This window comes from Corvus kubaryi, unplaced genomic scaffold (assembly GCF_017639235.1).
Source record: "Corvus kubaryi isolate FWS band 111438036 unplaced genomic scaffold, C.kubaryi_AGA036_p1.0 37262, whole genome shotgun sequence".
Lineage (NCBI taxonomy): Eukaryota > Metazoa > Chordata > Aves > Passeriformes > Corvidae > Corvus > Corvus kubaryi.
The window spans coordinates 1,186,201-1,202,383 of NW_024581078.1; the positions used below are offsets into that span (position 1 = coordinate 1,186,201).

Genomic DNA, 16,183 nt, shown 5'->3' on the forward strand with positions numbered 1-16,183 from the left:
CCGGTCCGCGCCTTTGCGGCGGCACCGCCCGGGACGGGACGCGCCGGGACGGAACGAGACGCGCTCCGGACCTCCCGGTACCGCGGCCCCGGTTCGTGCTCCCCCACAGCCGGGCGGGGAACGCCCGGGAGGCTCAGGGTGAGCGTTTTGTTTAACCAACCCCCCCCGCGGGTCCCGCGCTGAGGCGGGCGAGCGGCAGCCCCTCGGGCCGCGCCGCGCACGGAGGGTGCCGGTGAACGGGAACGGGTGAAGGGCTCCAGGCCGTCCCGCTGCGGGACTTCCGCCGCGGCGGCGGAAGCGGCGGGCCCGGGCGGCGCGGGGCGGGGCGGGCGGCGCGGGGCGGGGCCGCGCTCAGTGCGGGGCGGCAGCGGGACGGGACGGGACGGGACGGGACGGAGCCGCGATGGAGAAGCCGCGGCGGGCGGTGGTGGTGACGGGTACGGGGCGGCTTTGGGGGGGCGGTGAGAGGGGAAATGGGGGGGGACGAGGCGGGGGACCCCTTCCCTGAGGGGGGATTGGAGAGGGCTGTCTGAGGGACCCTTCCCTGAGGTGAGCGGGGGCTTCGAGGGAAGGGTAGATCTGGGGGTGAAGGGGTCTGGGGGTGTAGGTGGGGGTCCCCTTCTCTGTCGTGGGGAGCTTGGTGGGAGAGCAGGTTTGGGGATGCTTTTCCTGCCCTAAAGGGGTCGGGGGTAGGTGGAAGACCCCTCCCCGAGGTGATGGGGGGCTTGAAGGGGGTAGGTGGGGGACCCTTTCTCTCTGGTGAGGGATCTGGGGGAGAGGGGTAATTTTGGGGATCCCTTCACCACAGGGCTTGGAGGGGGCAGTGGGGAACCCCTTCCCTCAGGTCGTGGGGGAATAAGTGGGGGACCCCTTCCCTGAGATGAGGGGGGGTCTGCTGTCCCATCAGAGTGTGGCTGAGGGAATGGAGAGCGGGGACTGTCCCCTCGGGGGGCTGTTTGGGGGGGCTGTCCCCTGTGTGGGGTGATAAATGGGGTGAAGAACAGAATCTGGGGGGCTTTGGGGCTGGTCTGCTGTGTGTCAGGGGTGTCAGGAGCTGGGGGGGGGTACAGTGGAGAGGGGCTTTGCCGCAGCTTTCCTAACACTTGTCCAACCAGTGGGCACTCAGATCCCCTTTTTCCATCCCTGACCCCATCCCAAAGGTTTGCTAGTCGCAGAAAGAAGGGAACCGAGCCTCCCAAGGAGCAGAAAACCCAATTTGGGGCACAGGGAGGGGGGAATTGCCCGCTGACCACCCCACCCTGAGCCACCAAGGTGTGGGAGCCGCTCCCCAAAGCACCCCCTCGGCACGGCAGCGGCGCCTCGGGGAAGAATGAGCGGAGGGAACGAGAGGCCCTGGCGTTGTCAGGCTCTTCCCGGGGTACAAAGGCCGCTCGGGGTGATTTGTGGGTGAGGCCGTTCTGTGACAAATGGGGAACTCGCCGAAACTATTCAGGTCTCCCCCAGCAGCTGAAGTTGAGGCCGTTTGAATAGCGGGGGCTCGGCGGTGACGCGCTGGAGCGGCCGTAATCGCGGGCAAAAGTGCCTTTTCCAGGGAACAGTTGTGGGGAGCCAAGGAGCAGGTGGCAAATCCTGCCTTTCCCAACCCCAAATCCAGCGCGGAGCGGCCGCGCTCGGCAGTGACTAAACAGAAAACTTGCGTCAGGAAACGTTCTGCTGCTCGCGAGGCTCCTCCACGCTCTTTTTTTCCCTTTTTTTTTTTTTTTCCCTCCCAGGGAAGTCTGGTTGCAAAATGCAGTGGTTGCCTTGTCAGCTCTGCCCCTGTTTGATAATGTCATCGATGTCACGCTGAATTTCGTTTAAAACCGGGGATGGTGTCGTGTTCCCATTGGGTTCCCAGCCTGTGCTGGCCGAGGATAAGCGTTATTTGTGCACAATTTCTTTTTTAGAACTCGTTAAGGAGATAATCCCATCACGATCCCTGCAGCTGGTTTACTGCTAATGAGCCTTGGAGGGCCCCGTGGTGGATGTGCTGCTCTCCGTGGGGTCGGGTGCTGCCGACAAAGTTCCTTATGTTCCCGGGAAGGGATAACACGAGGGATCCGGGCAGGAGATGACTCAGAGCAGCGATAACCCCAGCTGTGTTTGTGCCAGTTTGCCTTGGGATTCAGAGCAAGGGAATCATGCCCTGTGCCTGGGCACCTGTAGAATTTCAGCCTTTCCATGGCTGGGTTGTTAAAACGTGGATTTCTTTTATAGGATTATCACGCTTTATTTAGGAATTAAACTTAGCAGGTTTGCTTCAAGAGAGCCATGTGGGACTTGCAGAAGCGGCTGGAAAGGCATTAATTTGCCTCGTTCCCCTGTCATAGATTGTCTCACACCCCTGCAGTTCTGCTCGCAGGAAAACACCCCCAACATTTTGGGTTTTGTGGGAATATTTATTTTGGCGCGGCGGCAGCGCTGGGTTGAGATCCACGGGCGTGGACGAGCCCACGCTTGGGAAATTCCTCCTGTGCAGCATCACCTCAGCCTGGCTGGGGAGGGCAAACACAACATTTCCATTAAGGTGTCATCTGATATTTGTGGTCCCTCTCGGATCCTTTCAGGGGCTGGGCAGAATTTATGTCTCCTAATTGCAGGAGGCTCGGAGGGCAACGCTGACATTTTAAATTAAAGCATATCGACGTTACGCCCAGATAAATTGCCCAACCTTTGTGTGCTTGCTCAGGAAAAAAAAAAAAAAGATGTTATGGATTACCAGTTAACTCCCAAGTTATTCATTAGGGATTTAGAGATGCTGAAGGAAGTATTTTTGATAAAGCCTCGGTAGCCTTTGCTATGGTGTGGGGGGGTTGTCACCAGCTCTGTTTATTTCCTTGTGAGGTGTAATTAATGCTAACGAAGATCTTGGGGAAGACCCTGAGCGGAGAAGGAACTATTTGAGGCAGGCTTGTGGAAGCATCTGCTGCAGGCTAAAGCAATCAGGAATAGAAAATCCAATCATGGTTCTAATTCTGTGACATCGGGCAAGTTAGCTGTTAGTGACAAGTTTTTCTAACCTGGGCAGGAAGGAAAAAAAATCTTCTCCCCAAGGAAAAAACAAGTTTCTTTTCAAGCAAATTATTGTTTTCCTTCATTGTAGTTGAAATATTCCAGTGCAGGTGTCTTGTTTGATACTCGGATGTCAAGAAATAAGGATTGAGTGGTAGAAGTGGGGGGTTTTTTTCAGGAGAACTAAACCAGGAAAGCCCAAACTTCTTTGCAACTTGAAGTTGAGTCAAGTCTGTGAATTTTTCTTCTCTTACAGGGTTTGGGCCGTTTGGAGAACACGCTGTGAACGCCAGCTGGATTGCAGTGCAGGTAACCCCTGAATTTTCCTCTTAGGAAGTCAAAATAGAGCACAAATCCCCACAAATTCGGGGTTTCAGCTCTTTTTTTTAAAACTTACAACTTCTTCCCAAGTTTATTAACCGAGCTCACTGCAGATATCCAGATGGTCAGCTGGATAATGTTTGATTCCCTGCTCAGGAAACAATCCCTTAGCTGGTGGAGTTTAATGAGATTGAGTTAATGTAGCTGAGGCAAGCAAGGAGTTCCTAGCTTTGGATGATTTTAAGTGGGGCAGGGAGCTTGGAATCTTCCTCTGCCCTGGAGAATTCAAAATAAACAAACCAACCGACCAACCCAGAGGAATTTGGATGTTTTTTTCTCTCAGTTCTAACTTGAAGCTGGGCCAGTTGCTTCACCTTTAAACTGAGTCTCATCCCCGAGAGGAGACTCCCAGCCAGTGGTTTTGTGGAGTTGCCTGAGTGTCAGGAATCTGATTCCAAGGCAGAGCTGCCTCTTTCCTCCCCCTGGGTCGGCCCTCTCTGCTTGGCTGATGGGACAGGAGAGTTTCTGGGGAAATGCTTTTCCTGCAGGTCCTCCCTGCTCGAACAAATCCATGCCACTTGTAGCTCTGCGTCTGCCTGAGCACGTTCCTAAAATCCTGGAAAATCCTAAGGGACCTACAAGGATCATCCAGTCCAACTCCTGGCCCTGCACAGGACACCCCAAAAACCCCACCCTGTGCCCAGGAGTTCATCTGTGTGAGGCTGATACTCCACAAATGAGGCAAGAAGAAGGAATCAAGCTCTTTCCAATGGAATTAAGGGGTTTTTTTTCTGTAAAAACACTTTTTACGGGGATGGTGCTGCCACATTGTCCCACTTCTTCCTTCTTTGTCACTTCTGGATGGGGTTTGTGGCAAAGCTACTGGGAATTCCACAGTACCTTTTAGTACACTTGCCCAGGGAATTAAATCTATTTTTCTCCCCAACACGTCTCTTTCCCCTTCAGAGCTCTGAGATTAATATCTTCTTTCGAATGCTTTTAAATTAAATCACAAACTCTAATCAATTACAGCCAACTGATGTCCAGCTGTCTAATGTGTTGGCTGGTAGGAGAAGACAAAACCTTTGCCTCCCAGGGCTTTTTGGGAATGAATATGTTTAACTTTGGGTCACTTTGGAGGAATATGCAGGTCATGGATTGAGGGGGAGAGGAAAATACAGGACATTCCTAAAAATCAGAAGTGAGGCTCCTGTATTTGGTTTGTTCTTGCTGGTGTAGTGTCAGCTATTGTAAATAGCTGCTTTTATTTTAGAGGAGACAGACAAAAGGGTGTTTTTGCAGCAGGAGGAGTGGTGGGTGTTGTGATGTTGCTTAAGAAAATAAAAACAAACCCAAAGAGAAGCAGCTCCTTCAGCCCGGCAGCTCGAGGCACTGGTGGCTGCTCAGCTGTGTGGCTGGTGGATGAAGTCATCACCTCCATTTAAAATCCAGTTTTAGGGGCTTGGGGGATGTTTTGAGTGGACAAAACTCAGAGCTGGGGGTGTTTTGAGTACAAACCCGAGCCGCGCTGGAGGATCCGGGTCCTGTTCGGTGGCTGGCGGATTATTGTGACTGAAAACGTCAGCTCGGAGGCAGCGGGGAGGATTTGCCTTTCCTTCCCCTGTCTCAGCCCCCAGAGGCCCAGACAAAAAGGAACAGCATGTCTTTGAGCCCAGGCGAGGTGGGCATTGTGCAAGTTTCAGACGGGGACTTCATGGAGCGGAGTGGACACAAAGGCGTGTCTGAGTTCCCGAATCCCAGACGGTGTGATCTGCATTTTAATAGAAGAAAAATCAATTAAACAATCTTTGGAAATCCTTCCTAGCTCTAGGGCTAAGCTAGTTCTGGTTTATTGCATCTTTTATTATGCCGCATCCCAAGGATAAAATTCACTTCTTGGTGTTTTTTTTGTTTTCTCCCCTGGTTTTATTTGGGTTCTCCCGCAGAACACGGACACACAGTGTGAGTTTTCCCTGGAACTGCAGTGAATTTCTGTCTGGTTTTGCAAGCTGACTGATTTTTACACATGGGTACCTTAAATAGTGGCAGCAGCAATCTAATAATGCTGCTGAAATGAAACGTTTCCAAATTGCATCCAGAAAAACCCAGTGAAATGTTTGGGCTTTTACTCACGGGGGAGAGCTTTCCTATGAATTCAGAGGGAAGAATAACTCCTTTCTGCTTTATTTCAAGGCTCGCAGCAAAAATACTCCGTGTTGACGTGGGTTTGCAGTTTTGTGTTTTCATCGTTTCAGTATTTCAGCTCAGGATTTCTTTTTTTTTTTTTTTTACCAAAGATTTTTTGCTGGGGAGGGACTTCCAAGAAGAAATTACTCAAATGGGCTTTTCTCAGCGCGTTTCCTGCCCTCCCTGCTGTGACTTAGGTGTGGGCACAGGTGTGACCTGTGGACTGTGAAGCTGCTGGGCTCCTTCATCCCCCCAGAGTGCTTCTGGCCGAGGAGGAGGAGGAGAGAGGTCAGAGTGCATTTTGACATTAGGAAGGACAATTGCTGTCAGGGTGTCTAGACAGACCTGATAAGGATATTAGAGGCTCACAAAGAGCAGCATTGTGGAGGGGTCAGGGAATCGGTCACACATGTTCAGTGGGCTGTGTTTGTCAGGTAGACAGGGCTGGGGGGGAGAAGTTGTGGGGCTGGGGGGGTGGTGGGTTACAAACATCTTCATTATGGAGCGCAGGGCTTGGTTAAGAGAAAGTTGTGGCTTGGTAAAGTTAAGGTTTAAGTGGCTGGAGGAGGTGGTTGTCACTGGGGAGGTTTCTTTTTTCATCCAGCAAAACTTCCCGCTGTCAAATCCATCTCTAGGAGCTGTTTCCTTCCTAATCCTTCATCTTCAGGAGCATCACTTCTCGTTAGAGAAGCGGTGATGAATCCCAGCCAATTAACACTCCTAAAGAGTGTTTATCCTCCTCCTGAAGAGCCTGACTGCTGTTTGAATACTCTCATTTGTAAACTCCTTCGCTTTATTAGGGCTCCACGTAAAGCAGGGGAGGTTTTGAAGGCAGGTTTGTGTAAAGGAGCTGTGATGAACCATCCCTTGCATCCATCTCTGGTAATGAATGTCTGAGTGTGCCAGACACTAATCAATACAGCAAGGCTTTAATATCAGCCTTGCCCTGGGAGCCAGAGCCAGTGATTTATCATTGTTGCTCATATCTGCTGCTCTGGGAAAGTCTCACTCTTGCCTTTCTGGCTGTTTTAGTTCTCTAAAATCCTGTTACATGGCCGTGGTTTGGCCCTACAAGTGTAAAAGGTGTTTTTATTCTCAGTGGAAAACCACTCATGCTGATAAAAACACAGAAAAACGAAAGCAAGACACTGCTCACGTTTGTGTGGAGGCCTAAAACCTCAGCTTGTCTTCTCCTCTCAAGTGGCTTTAATTTTTAATTTTTAACCTGGGGGAATACAAGTTTTGAGAGTGGAAACAGCTGATTTGCACTGCTTGGCCTGAAGCTTGCAAGGAGGAAAATAAAGCCTGAGAATTGCTTCAAAGAGCAGCTCTGGTCACCAAATCCAAACGTGGGACAGGGGTAACTTAGTTTTTTCTGGGGTGTTTGGAAATGTCCTTTGGTAGTTTGATGGCTCTTACCTCAGATCCATAAGAACAGCTACTTTTGGTGTTTGGTGACAAGAGGAAAGCTTGATCCCACTTAGATGCCCCAGGAATTCCTTCAACATGATGGCCGAGGTCTCTTCTCCCACTGGAAAAACGCTTCCTGGTGTCACCTGGCTCCAAAGTTTGGGCTCAACTGATGGTTTTGTTTAAAAACCCTTTTTTTTTCAGAGGTTTCAGACTATCCTTGAGTTCCTGGAAGTTTTGGGTTGATGGCTCTGAGAGGTTTCACTGCTGAAGTACCAGATGAGCTAAAGCCTTACTGATGGGACTGGAGAGACCAAAGCAGAGCCAAAACCATGGGCTGTGTGTAAGGGGGAGCTCCCAGTTTTGGGATCAAACAGTGCTTTCCAGTCAGGAATACTGGGGAGAAAAAAACCCCAAACAAACACCCTTTCCTCTGGTTTTAAAGTCTTTGCAAGGTGTTTAACTGGCACTTAGTGTTAGAAAAGGTTTGGAGGAAATTGGCTCCGTTTATTGCCAGGATATTTGGGATGTTTTCATGTCAGAGAGGGAGAAATAATTTACTGGGTTAGTTGAATCACCAGTGCTGTCACCCAGCCCTGAGAGCTCTTTATCTGGAAATAAATGTGAAATTACTCTCCAGGCCAGCAGTCCTGGATGATGGATAAAATCCTTCCAGTCCCACCTTCTCCACGCTGTCACTCCTTGGAAGAAGTAGGGACTGTGAGTCTCTCCCTCTATAAATAACAGAGCCAAGATTTCCTTGGGAGTGTGGGTGTTGCTGATAACTGTTGTCAGTTAAATGTTGATTTCTTTGTTACACACGCATCAGAGCCAGACAAACGGCTCTGTGGGTGAGACTCTGAGCACAGGTGGAGAGATGCCTTTGTTGTTCCCATTATGGGTTTGCTTTTTTCACGGTGGTTGCTGTAAACTCACTCCAGGTGCTGTTTACAAGGTTATACAACCTGGTGTAAACTGGTTTTGAGTCCCTCACTCTGCCATTAAACCTTCCAGGAGTAAATCCTCTGCTCACCTCGTGTCTGACCATCTTGGCTTTGCTTTCCTGGTGTTTTTAGGAGCTGGAGAAGCTGGGGCTGCGGGATGACGTGGATCTGCACGTCTACGAGGTCCCTGTTGAGTACCAGACCGTGCAGAGACTCATTCCTGCCTTGTGGAAGAAGCACAGTCCCCAGGTGAGTGAGCAAAGGGAGGAGAAAAAACCACCCAGCAAAGGGTCGGAATCTGCAGTGGGCAGCATGTGAAGTCTCCCTTTTAATGATTCCTTCAGCCTGGTAGTCCCTGGCTGGATCTTTTCCTGTTTTGTGGTGAGAACATGTGAATTTGTAGGATTTTACAGCTCGGAGTGCTCCAGTTCACAGAGCAGTGGGTGTGAAGGGGCCACAGCAGAGGGCTGTCTAGACAGCTCGTGGTTTGTCTGTGCCACCTGGGCTCCTCCAGCAGCTGTGAAGGTGCCAACGTTCCTTTTTACCCTGATTAAATCACAATTTAGGTCAGGAGGGGGGGAAATGAGAAGAGTTGTGCTGTGCAAGAACCCATGATAAAAATGCCTCGTTCCTCTGATACTCACGGGAGAACCCCTGTAACACCTCCATGGTTCACTGGGAATGGAATCATGGAAGCCCAGAGTGGCTTGGGATGGAGAGGACCTTCAAAGCATCTCACAGAGTCATTTAGGCTGGAAAATGATCCAAGAGCCTTGAGTCCAGCCTTTGACTGCTCACCACTGAGTGCCACGTCCAGTCCCTAAAGGCACAGGATTCCGTGGCAGGGTGGTGGTAAGGTGTCACCAGGCTTTCGGTGCCTGAAGGGAGCTGGACTGAGAGTTTGGACAAGGGAACAGAGTGGCAGAGCAGGCACAGACGCCAGAGATAACACAGATACCCCGAGCTGCAAGGGTCCCACGCGGATCTCCCACGCTCTAACCCGTCCCTTTTCCCCGGCAGCTGGTGGTCCACGTGGGGGTTTCGGGCATGGCCACCACTGTCACCCTGGAGAAGTGTGGCCACAACGTGGGCTACAAGGGGCTGGACAACTGTCGCTTCTGCCCGGGCTCGCAGTGCTGCGTGGAGGGCGGCCCCGAGTGCATCGACTCCATCATCGACATGGACACCGTGTGCAAGAGGGTCTCGGCGCTGGGGCTGGATGTCACCGTCACCATCTCCAAGGACGCCGGCAGGTGATCCCTGGGCACGTGGGGTCAGGGAATCCTGGAATGGCTTGGGTTGGGAGGGACCTTAAAGGTCTGCCAGTTGTATGCCAGGGTGCTGCAAGCCCCGTCCAACCCGGCCTTGGGCACTGCCAGGGATCCAGGGGCAGCCACAGCTGCTCTGGGAATTCTGTCCCAAACCTTCCCCACCCTCCCAGCCAGGAATTGCTTCCCAATATCCCGTCCATCCCTGCCCTCTGGCAGTGGGAAGCCATTCCCTGTGTCCTGCCCCTCCATCCCTTGTCCAAAGTCCCTCTCCAGCTCCCTTGGAGCCCCTTAGGGACTGGAAGCCTGGTGACATCTTAACACCATCTTGTCACCCTGTCCATGGAATCAGGGAATCCCAGACTGGTTTGGGTTGGAAGGACCTTAAAGCCCATCCCATCCCACCCCCTGCCACGGGCAGAGACACCTGCCACTATCCCAGGCTGCTCCAAGCCCCATCCAAGCTGTCCTTGGACACTGCCAGGGTTCCAGGGACAGCCCCTACACCCCGTACCCTTCCCATGGAATCACTGAGGTTGCAAAAGCCCTCTCAGATCATCGGGTCCAGCCATTCCCCAGCACTGCCAAGGCCACCCCATGTCCCGGAGTGCCACATCCACGTGGCCTTTGAAGCCTCCCACACCTTTCACGTCTCAGGGCTGGCAGCACCACCTGGTTTTCAGTGGCCAGGAGAACAAAAAAAAAGAAAGACATCCACATTTTTCATCCTAAATTTAATTAGAACAACCCCAGACTCACAACTGCTGCCTTACATTCCGCGTCACTCCCCGAAATCCCAGGGCGACGCTGAACGATGGGAACCTACAGCTCGCTTTATCCGTGTTTATCCCTTATTTTTGGGGTTTTTTTTTGCTGAATAATCTCTGTTTTTGTGTTCCAGGTACCTCTGTGACTTCACCTACTACACCTCCTTGTACCAGAGCCGTGGGAGGTCGGCGTTCGTCCATGTGCCTCCTCTGGGAAAACCTTACTCTGCAGAACAGCTGGGCCGGGCCCTGCAGGCCATCATAGAGGAAATGCTGGATGTTTTGGAGCATTCTGAAGACAAAATCAATTGTCAACATGAACACTGAGCCTGGCCAGGAGCTCTCCTAGTATTGCACTTCCAAAATTTTCCCTGCTGCCGAAGTATTTGGGGGGGGAAAAAAAAAACAAAACAGAACAAAACAAAAAAATGGTTCCGGATCCAGAATTGGAGACTTCAAGGGGGGAAAAAAAAAAAAGAAAAAAAAAAGGAAAATTCCACAAATTCCACTTCTAGAAATTAACTTTTTTTTCTGTCGAGTCTGTGAATTTCAGCCCAAGCAACAAAGGATTCGAAGTCTCTTCTCTAAAACACCTGCAGCTCCTCATTCCTGAAGGGAGTGTGCTGGGAGCTTCCAGGGAATGAATGGATCCTCACCTGCTGGATCCCATGGGAAGTTCCTCACCTGGATCTGGCCTTCAGCTGCAGGGCATTGCTCACCCAGTCCTCTCTCATGACTAATTCTTGAGTTGAAAGGTTTGCTTTCAGTTGGTTTTGGGTTTGTTTTCCCCCGTCGACCCAAACTCGAGGTGATAATATGGAAGGACAACGGGAAGGAGTTGGGATGGTGTGGGATTCTCCTGGGAAGCAGAGTTTGGTGGGGATGAGGAGCCTGAGATTGCTTTGCTGAAATGGAAAATGGTTTTAGGCACTGATTCTTCACCCCACGTCCTCCAGACATCCATAGGGTCTCTGTAGCTGCAGTAGAAGGGGTGTGTCTGGGGTTCCTTTTGGAACCCAAATCCAGCTGGAGTTTTTTTTTCTTGGAGCCTGACTCCTAAATCTTTCCAAATGTCTTTTTCCTGCCTCTCCCTCCCTCAAGTCAACCATGTACCTCCTGTACCAAACACCTCGGTTCAAGTGTGTCTAAAACCAATCATTAGTGGATAAAGAGCTTTGCTGAGGGCCACTTTCCCCACGGGAGATCTTTATCCTGGGCTCTTGGTGCTCGCTGTTGTTTTTAAGGTGAAGGTTGAGTAATTTATAACTCCCTTAGCTGCAAATTTTCCCTCTCGTTCCAGGTTAGGAGAGTAATGTTTAACTGAGATCCCAATTCCGCCTCGACTGAGTGGAGGCGTAAAAATGCAGACGGGAAGACATCCTGCCAAATCAAATGTCAGCCCTTCAGCCCAATCCCACCGCCTGAAAGCCAGAGGCAGTGATTTGAAATCAAGGAATTTTGCTTAGAGTGAGGATTCCGGGCTCTTTCCTTGGTGTCCCTCTCCCAGTGGGAGGGTGCAGAAGGGCTGCTGCTCGTGGGAGCTTCCCCAGGAGTTCTTCTGGGGAAGGGTGCACTCAGGGTCTCAGCAGGTGGGTGGTGCTGGTCGTGCGTGGAGATTCGCTGGCAAATTTTGAGATTCCGACAAAACCCAGCTGAAGCTGGGGCAGGAGCAGACACAAAACCGGTGGCTGAGGTCTCGTGGGGAGGCTGCTTGAGTGAAGAAGTCTGTGGTTGGAATGGATGCTTTTACAGATATATATATATAAAAATATATATGAAACCAACGTTCTGAAAGGTTTTTAAACCCCACGATTTGAATTTCTCTGGTGCTGACTGGCTCTGCTATTATAACTCTCAGTGAGAGCTGCCCCGAGCTTGCCAGGAGAAGTCTGGTGGCAAAGGACAAAACCACTCCTGGCAACCCTTGAGACAGGACAAAGACTTTGCAGCTGCAAGGACTCTGCTGAGGGCACCTGAGCAGGAAGATTTTTTTGGATAGACCCAAGGAAATTCCTTCTCTGTTCACTATCCAGGCTTTCCTGCTCAGAGGAATTTGCCTTCGAGTGAAACGTTGTTCCCATCGAATCCGAGGTAGCACTTGTCAGATTTCCTGATTAGTAATTTATTCTATTTAATATTTTGTTGAAATCTTCGTGCTTTGACACAGGTTTGGGGTTTTCTTTGTGATTAGTTGAGCTCCTTATCCCATAGGATTGTTCCTTTGCTGGTTGGAAGTTTCTGTCCTGTGTGTTTCGTAGCTGCTAAACTTGGGGAAGAGGAATATCCGCGTGTCCCGCGGGGTTTGGTGATGGAGCAATTCCCAGGAAAGCTGATTAATTCACCGGTGATGTAGCTGTGGATGAAATGGAAGTGGGAAATCAACAGATTGGTGAGGCCACACCCAAAAAATTCCCAGTGTGGAATCTCAGCAGGGGTGGGAAGAGCTGGTGGGACCCACAGAGGGGTTGGAGCAGGACCCCGGTGGGCTCCGCGAGGGATCGGCGTCTCCAAGTGAGATATTCCCTGTCCATCCCTGTCTCTGCAGCCTCTGGAGCCTCAGAGATCCCCCTGGATGTGGCTGGTGGCTCCGGCTCCATCAACAGGGAGCGCAGACAGCAGCAGTTCCGTGGGCAGAGCGTTTCCCACGCGGGTTTGTTCAGCCTGGGGAGTTATATCCTGTTCAGCACCTAAAAATATTCCTTGCCTGGGTGCTCTCTGCTGTTCCAGGGGAAAATCCGGAGCCAATTTCCGTGCCTGCTGGAGTTTGAGGGCTGCAGTGCTTGGCCTTGGGTGTGTCAGCGTGAAAAATCCCATTTTTTTGGGAATACTTTGGGCGTTGCTTCGAGCTGTGCTTTTCCTCCCAGTCTGCTTTTGGGAAGCTCCACGTGATCAGTTCCTTAGAAAACATAATTTATTTTATCCTCTTTTTTGGGGAAGGGGGGTTTTGGGGAATTAGTCCTGAGGCTATGTTTATAAAAGGTGTCTTGGTGGTAGAGAAATTTCCTGTAGCCCAGCTTGGGAAAAACGGCATTAAACTAATTTTATTTAATATGACCTAAATTAAATACTTTGGGGTTGGGTTTTTGGGGGTTTTTTTAAAGCTTTTTGTTCAATTCACAAAGCTTTTCCTACAGATCCATATTTTTTTTGGGGACTAGGACACCAAACTGATGCAGAGCTTCAAAAAGCTGATGTTTTGCTAAATCCTGTTCCCTTTCCACATCATCCATTAATAGAATTTGCTAATTTGCACTGACTGGGAGACCTGTTGCCCAAAACCTTTGTGCCAGTGAGTACAAGTGTAGGAGGTTCAGGTGGAGTATTCATTCCTGTGCCTGCAGTGTGGGAAAACATAAAAAACCCGGGACATTTTAGGATGCCGTGACTGCAAAATTGTCTCTGGGGATAAAGGTTCAGGGGGAGACGGGGCTGAGGATTTTTGGTGTGGAAGAGAGGATTAGGGAGGTTCTGCTGGATCGGGTCTGGTGTCATTTATCTGCCTGGAGCGGGGTCTGGCCCACGTGTGGGGGAGTGTTTGGGATGACAGTTTAATTGTTCCAGTCCTAAAGTGCTGCAGAGGATTTTGAGGAGCTCCAGAGACTCATAAATGTCTCGATTTGGTGCTGCTGCTGTCGGGAGGTGAATTAAACTTGGGAATCTGCTTCATAACCCCAGGAAAAAGGAGCTGGGAGCTTGGAAGGCTCTTGACCTCAAGGATTCCTGTGGGATTTGATGATCCTGAGGGATCTCTCCCAACCTGAGGGATTCTGTGGTGGGGCTGAAGGGTGCTCACCTGGTGCTGTTCGGAATTTTTGGGGGGAGAACAGCAGAGTCTGTGGGCTCCTGCAGAGCAGTTCCCCTTACCTGGAGCATTCCCCAACCTCCCAAACAGTGGGAGAGGTGGGAAAGGATGGAAAGGTCGGGAAGAGGGTTCGAGGTGTGGAGTGTGGTTGTGACATGAGACTGCAGCCGAGAGCTGCTGAGCTTCATTCCAGGAGGGGCCTGGCTGGGGCTGGCAGAGTTGGAGACATCATAAAAAACAAAAAAACAAACCCTAAAAAGTCGCTCTGCTTTGGGATAAATTTGGGATCGATGCTTCCTTGGAGCCACGGGGATGGTGATGCCCACGGCAGGAAAGCATCCCTTGAGCCAGGGATGAGTTCATTATCACCTCCGCAGGGGTTGTGCTGTGGAAAATCCCGTAGGAAAAGGGATTTTGTGTCTGAACTCACCTGGGGCCAGGTGTAGCTGTAGCATCCAACCCCCTCCCATATGTCCCAAGCAGGCAAAATTGAACCTTTCGGTGCCTCAGCAGCTGGCAAAGGGGATTATTCCAGGAATTCCACTGGAATAAAAACCCAGGAGCTTCCAGGCCTGCTCGGACAGCACAGGCTCCCAGTCTTGGTGGTTTTGGGAAGGAAAAGTCTAAAAAAAATTTAAAATCCACCGAAGTTTCTTCTGATGCTCAAATAATCCTGAGTTGAATTGGAACTGGGGGGTCTTTAAGGTCCCTTCCAACCCCAGCCATCCTGGGATTCTCTGACTCGCTGCCCTGGCGGGTGGATTCTTTTAGGAATTTTTTTAGGAATTGCAGGAGGAGGAGGAGGAGGAAGAGGAGGAGCTTCTTCAAACCAAAAAATGGGAAAACCCTGGAAAGGAGGGAATTTGGTGAATCCCCACTCCCACGGGAGCTGCAGCAGCGATGACGGTCTGGCTGTGGGGGGTTGTGGTTTTAATTCCTTGTGACTCCCAGATCTTTTTTAGCTTCTCCTGGATTTCTCCTGGGTTTCTCACTCCAGCCAAGGCTCAGACACGGAGCTGCTGCAGGAGGGAGTTGGTGGTGGCTGAAATCTGACTGAAAATCAGGATCTTTAGGCATAAAAAGTATTTTGTGTGGGGCTTTTTCTTCGTTCTGATTTCCAGATTTCACCCCACAGGGCAGATGAAATTGTCAGCAAGGAATTTGTACAGATCCTTTCCCAAAGTAACTTCGCCCTTCTTGTCTCCTTTAATACTTTACCCAATGATATTTTAATGGCTTGATTTTATTTTAATGATAGGAATTTCAGAGTTGCAAAGGCTCTTTCTAACTTGATTGACTTGGAGGAAACCCCCCCCCCTTGTTGATACCATAAATACTCACCTTGATGTAGATGGATTTGTTATTTTTGCACCAGAATCCCTAATTTTTTGCAGTATAAAGTGCACTTTTTCATAAAAAAAGAAAAAAATCAACAAAAAACCTTGTATTCCTGTCTGATGAGTGTCTTATGTGCTGAAAGGGATGTTCTGCCAAAGCTCCAGAGCTGAGGACGTCGTTAATTCCTCGAGGTGTTCACTGAAACCTGGGACCTGCTCAGTCTATTTTAAGACAAAGTAGGGAAGGAAATGCCTCCCCATGAATAGGAATTAAGAGATGGGAAATGAAACTTCTCACTGCCCTTACAGAAAACTCCGTGGTACTTCAAAATCCACCTTCAGGTTTTCTATCGCACCAGCCTCTTAAATCACAAATGTTTACCTTGATGATCAGGGAGTGCCTTGTCCCGTGCTGGGCTCACACTTGGGAAGCAGAATGGTGGGGATGGGGGTGGATTTTGCCCGATGTGAGGGTGAAAAAGTTGGGCTGGAAACCCCTGAATTGGTGGGAATCCCCATTTTTATCCGTGGACGCTCCTCAGAGACTGCACTGAGTTCCCCAGGTTTGCTCACACGCGCACACACGGACCTGCCGGAGGGAGCAAACAGAATTGGCTGCTTCATCCCCCACTTTTGGTTGGGTTGGCCCAATTCCAGAGGGTTTTGCTGTCTCCTCTTGGAGTGAGGTGTTTGTCCAGACCCTTTCCCAGCGTCACTCAGGCCCTCCGTGTGTCCCTCGTGAAGCCACCTCATGTCTGCGTGGGCGTCTCGGGTGCCGCCGCTCTCGTGCTTGTCGGGACTCTTGGAGCACCAATCCCAACCCCTCGGGGCTTCTGTTCTCTCCGTGTGTTCTTGCAGTGCCTTGTAAATCCCAACGATCCCGAGTGTCCCGGGAGGGCTGCGGTGTCAGGGGCCGGCGAGGCGCTCCCAGCTTGTACTGCCGGCCTGGACTTTGTAACCGAGGATTTAAACCCCCGTTTCAAAGGAAATAAAGAGTTTGACTCTGACTCCGCGTGTCCTGTCACCCTCGTTGCTTTTAAAGGTGGTGGTTGGTGCAAAGCCATTCCCCCAGCACTGCCCTGTCCACCCTCAGTCGTGTCCCCAAGTGCCACATCCACGTGTCCTTTGCCCCCCT

The 16,183-nt window shown here is 50.7% G+C and overlaps 1 protein-coding gene across 2 annotated transcripts; it reads left to right on the forward strand.

Moving 5' to 3' along the window:
* Window positions 1–31: 31 nt before the first annotated feature.
* On the forward strand, window positions 32–16,055 carry PGPEP1 (pyroglutamyl-peptidase I). 2 transcript variants are annotated; one of them, XM_042024441.1, is made up of 5 exons: window positions 32–138; window positions 3,269–3,321; window positions 8,007–8,123; window positions 8,895–9,127; window positions 10,044–16,055. In XM_042024441.1, exons 4-5 carry the CDS (start codon window positions 8,922–8,924, stop codon window positions 10,234–10,236), a joined length of 399 nt encoding a protein of 132 aa, XP_041880375.1. In that variant the 5' UTR covers window positions 32–138; window positions 3,269–3,321; window positions 8,007–8,123; window positions 8,895–8,921; the 3' UTR covers window positions 10,237–16,055. The 2 variants fall into 2 exon arrangements, with proteins under 2 accessions (XP_041880375.1, XP_041880374.1); XM_042024440.1 differs by lacking the exon at window positions 32–138 and adding an exon at window positions 363–437.
* The last annotated feature ends 128 nt before the right edge of the window (window positions 16,056–16,183 follow it).

Excerpts from the sequence above, each read along its gene's own strand:
- PGPEP1 (XM_042024440.1), top strand. The coding sequence starts at position 404 with ATGGAGAAGCCGCGGCGGGCGGTGGTGGTGACGG. Across the intron at positions 3,322-8,006 it reads CCAGCTGGATTGCAGTGCAG|GAGCTGGAGAAGCTGGGGCT; the intron begins GTAACCCCTGAA and ends TGGTGTTTTTAG. Across the intron at positions 8,124-8,894 it reads GGAAGAAGCACAGTCCCCAG|CTGGTGGTCCACGTGGGGGT; the intron begins GTGAGTGAGCAA and ends TTTCCCCGGCAG.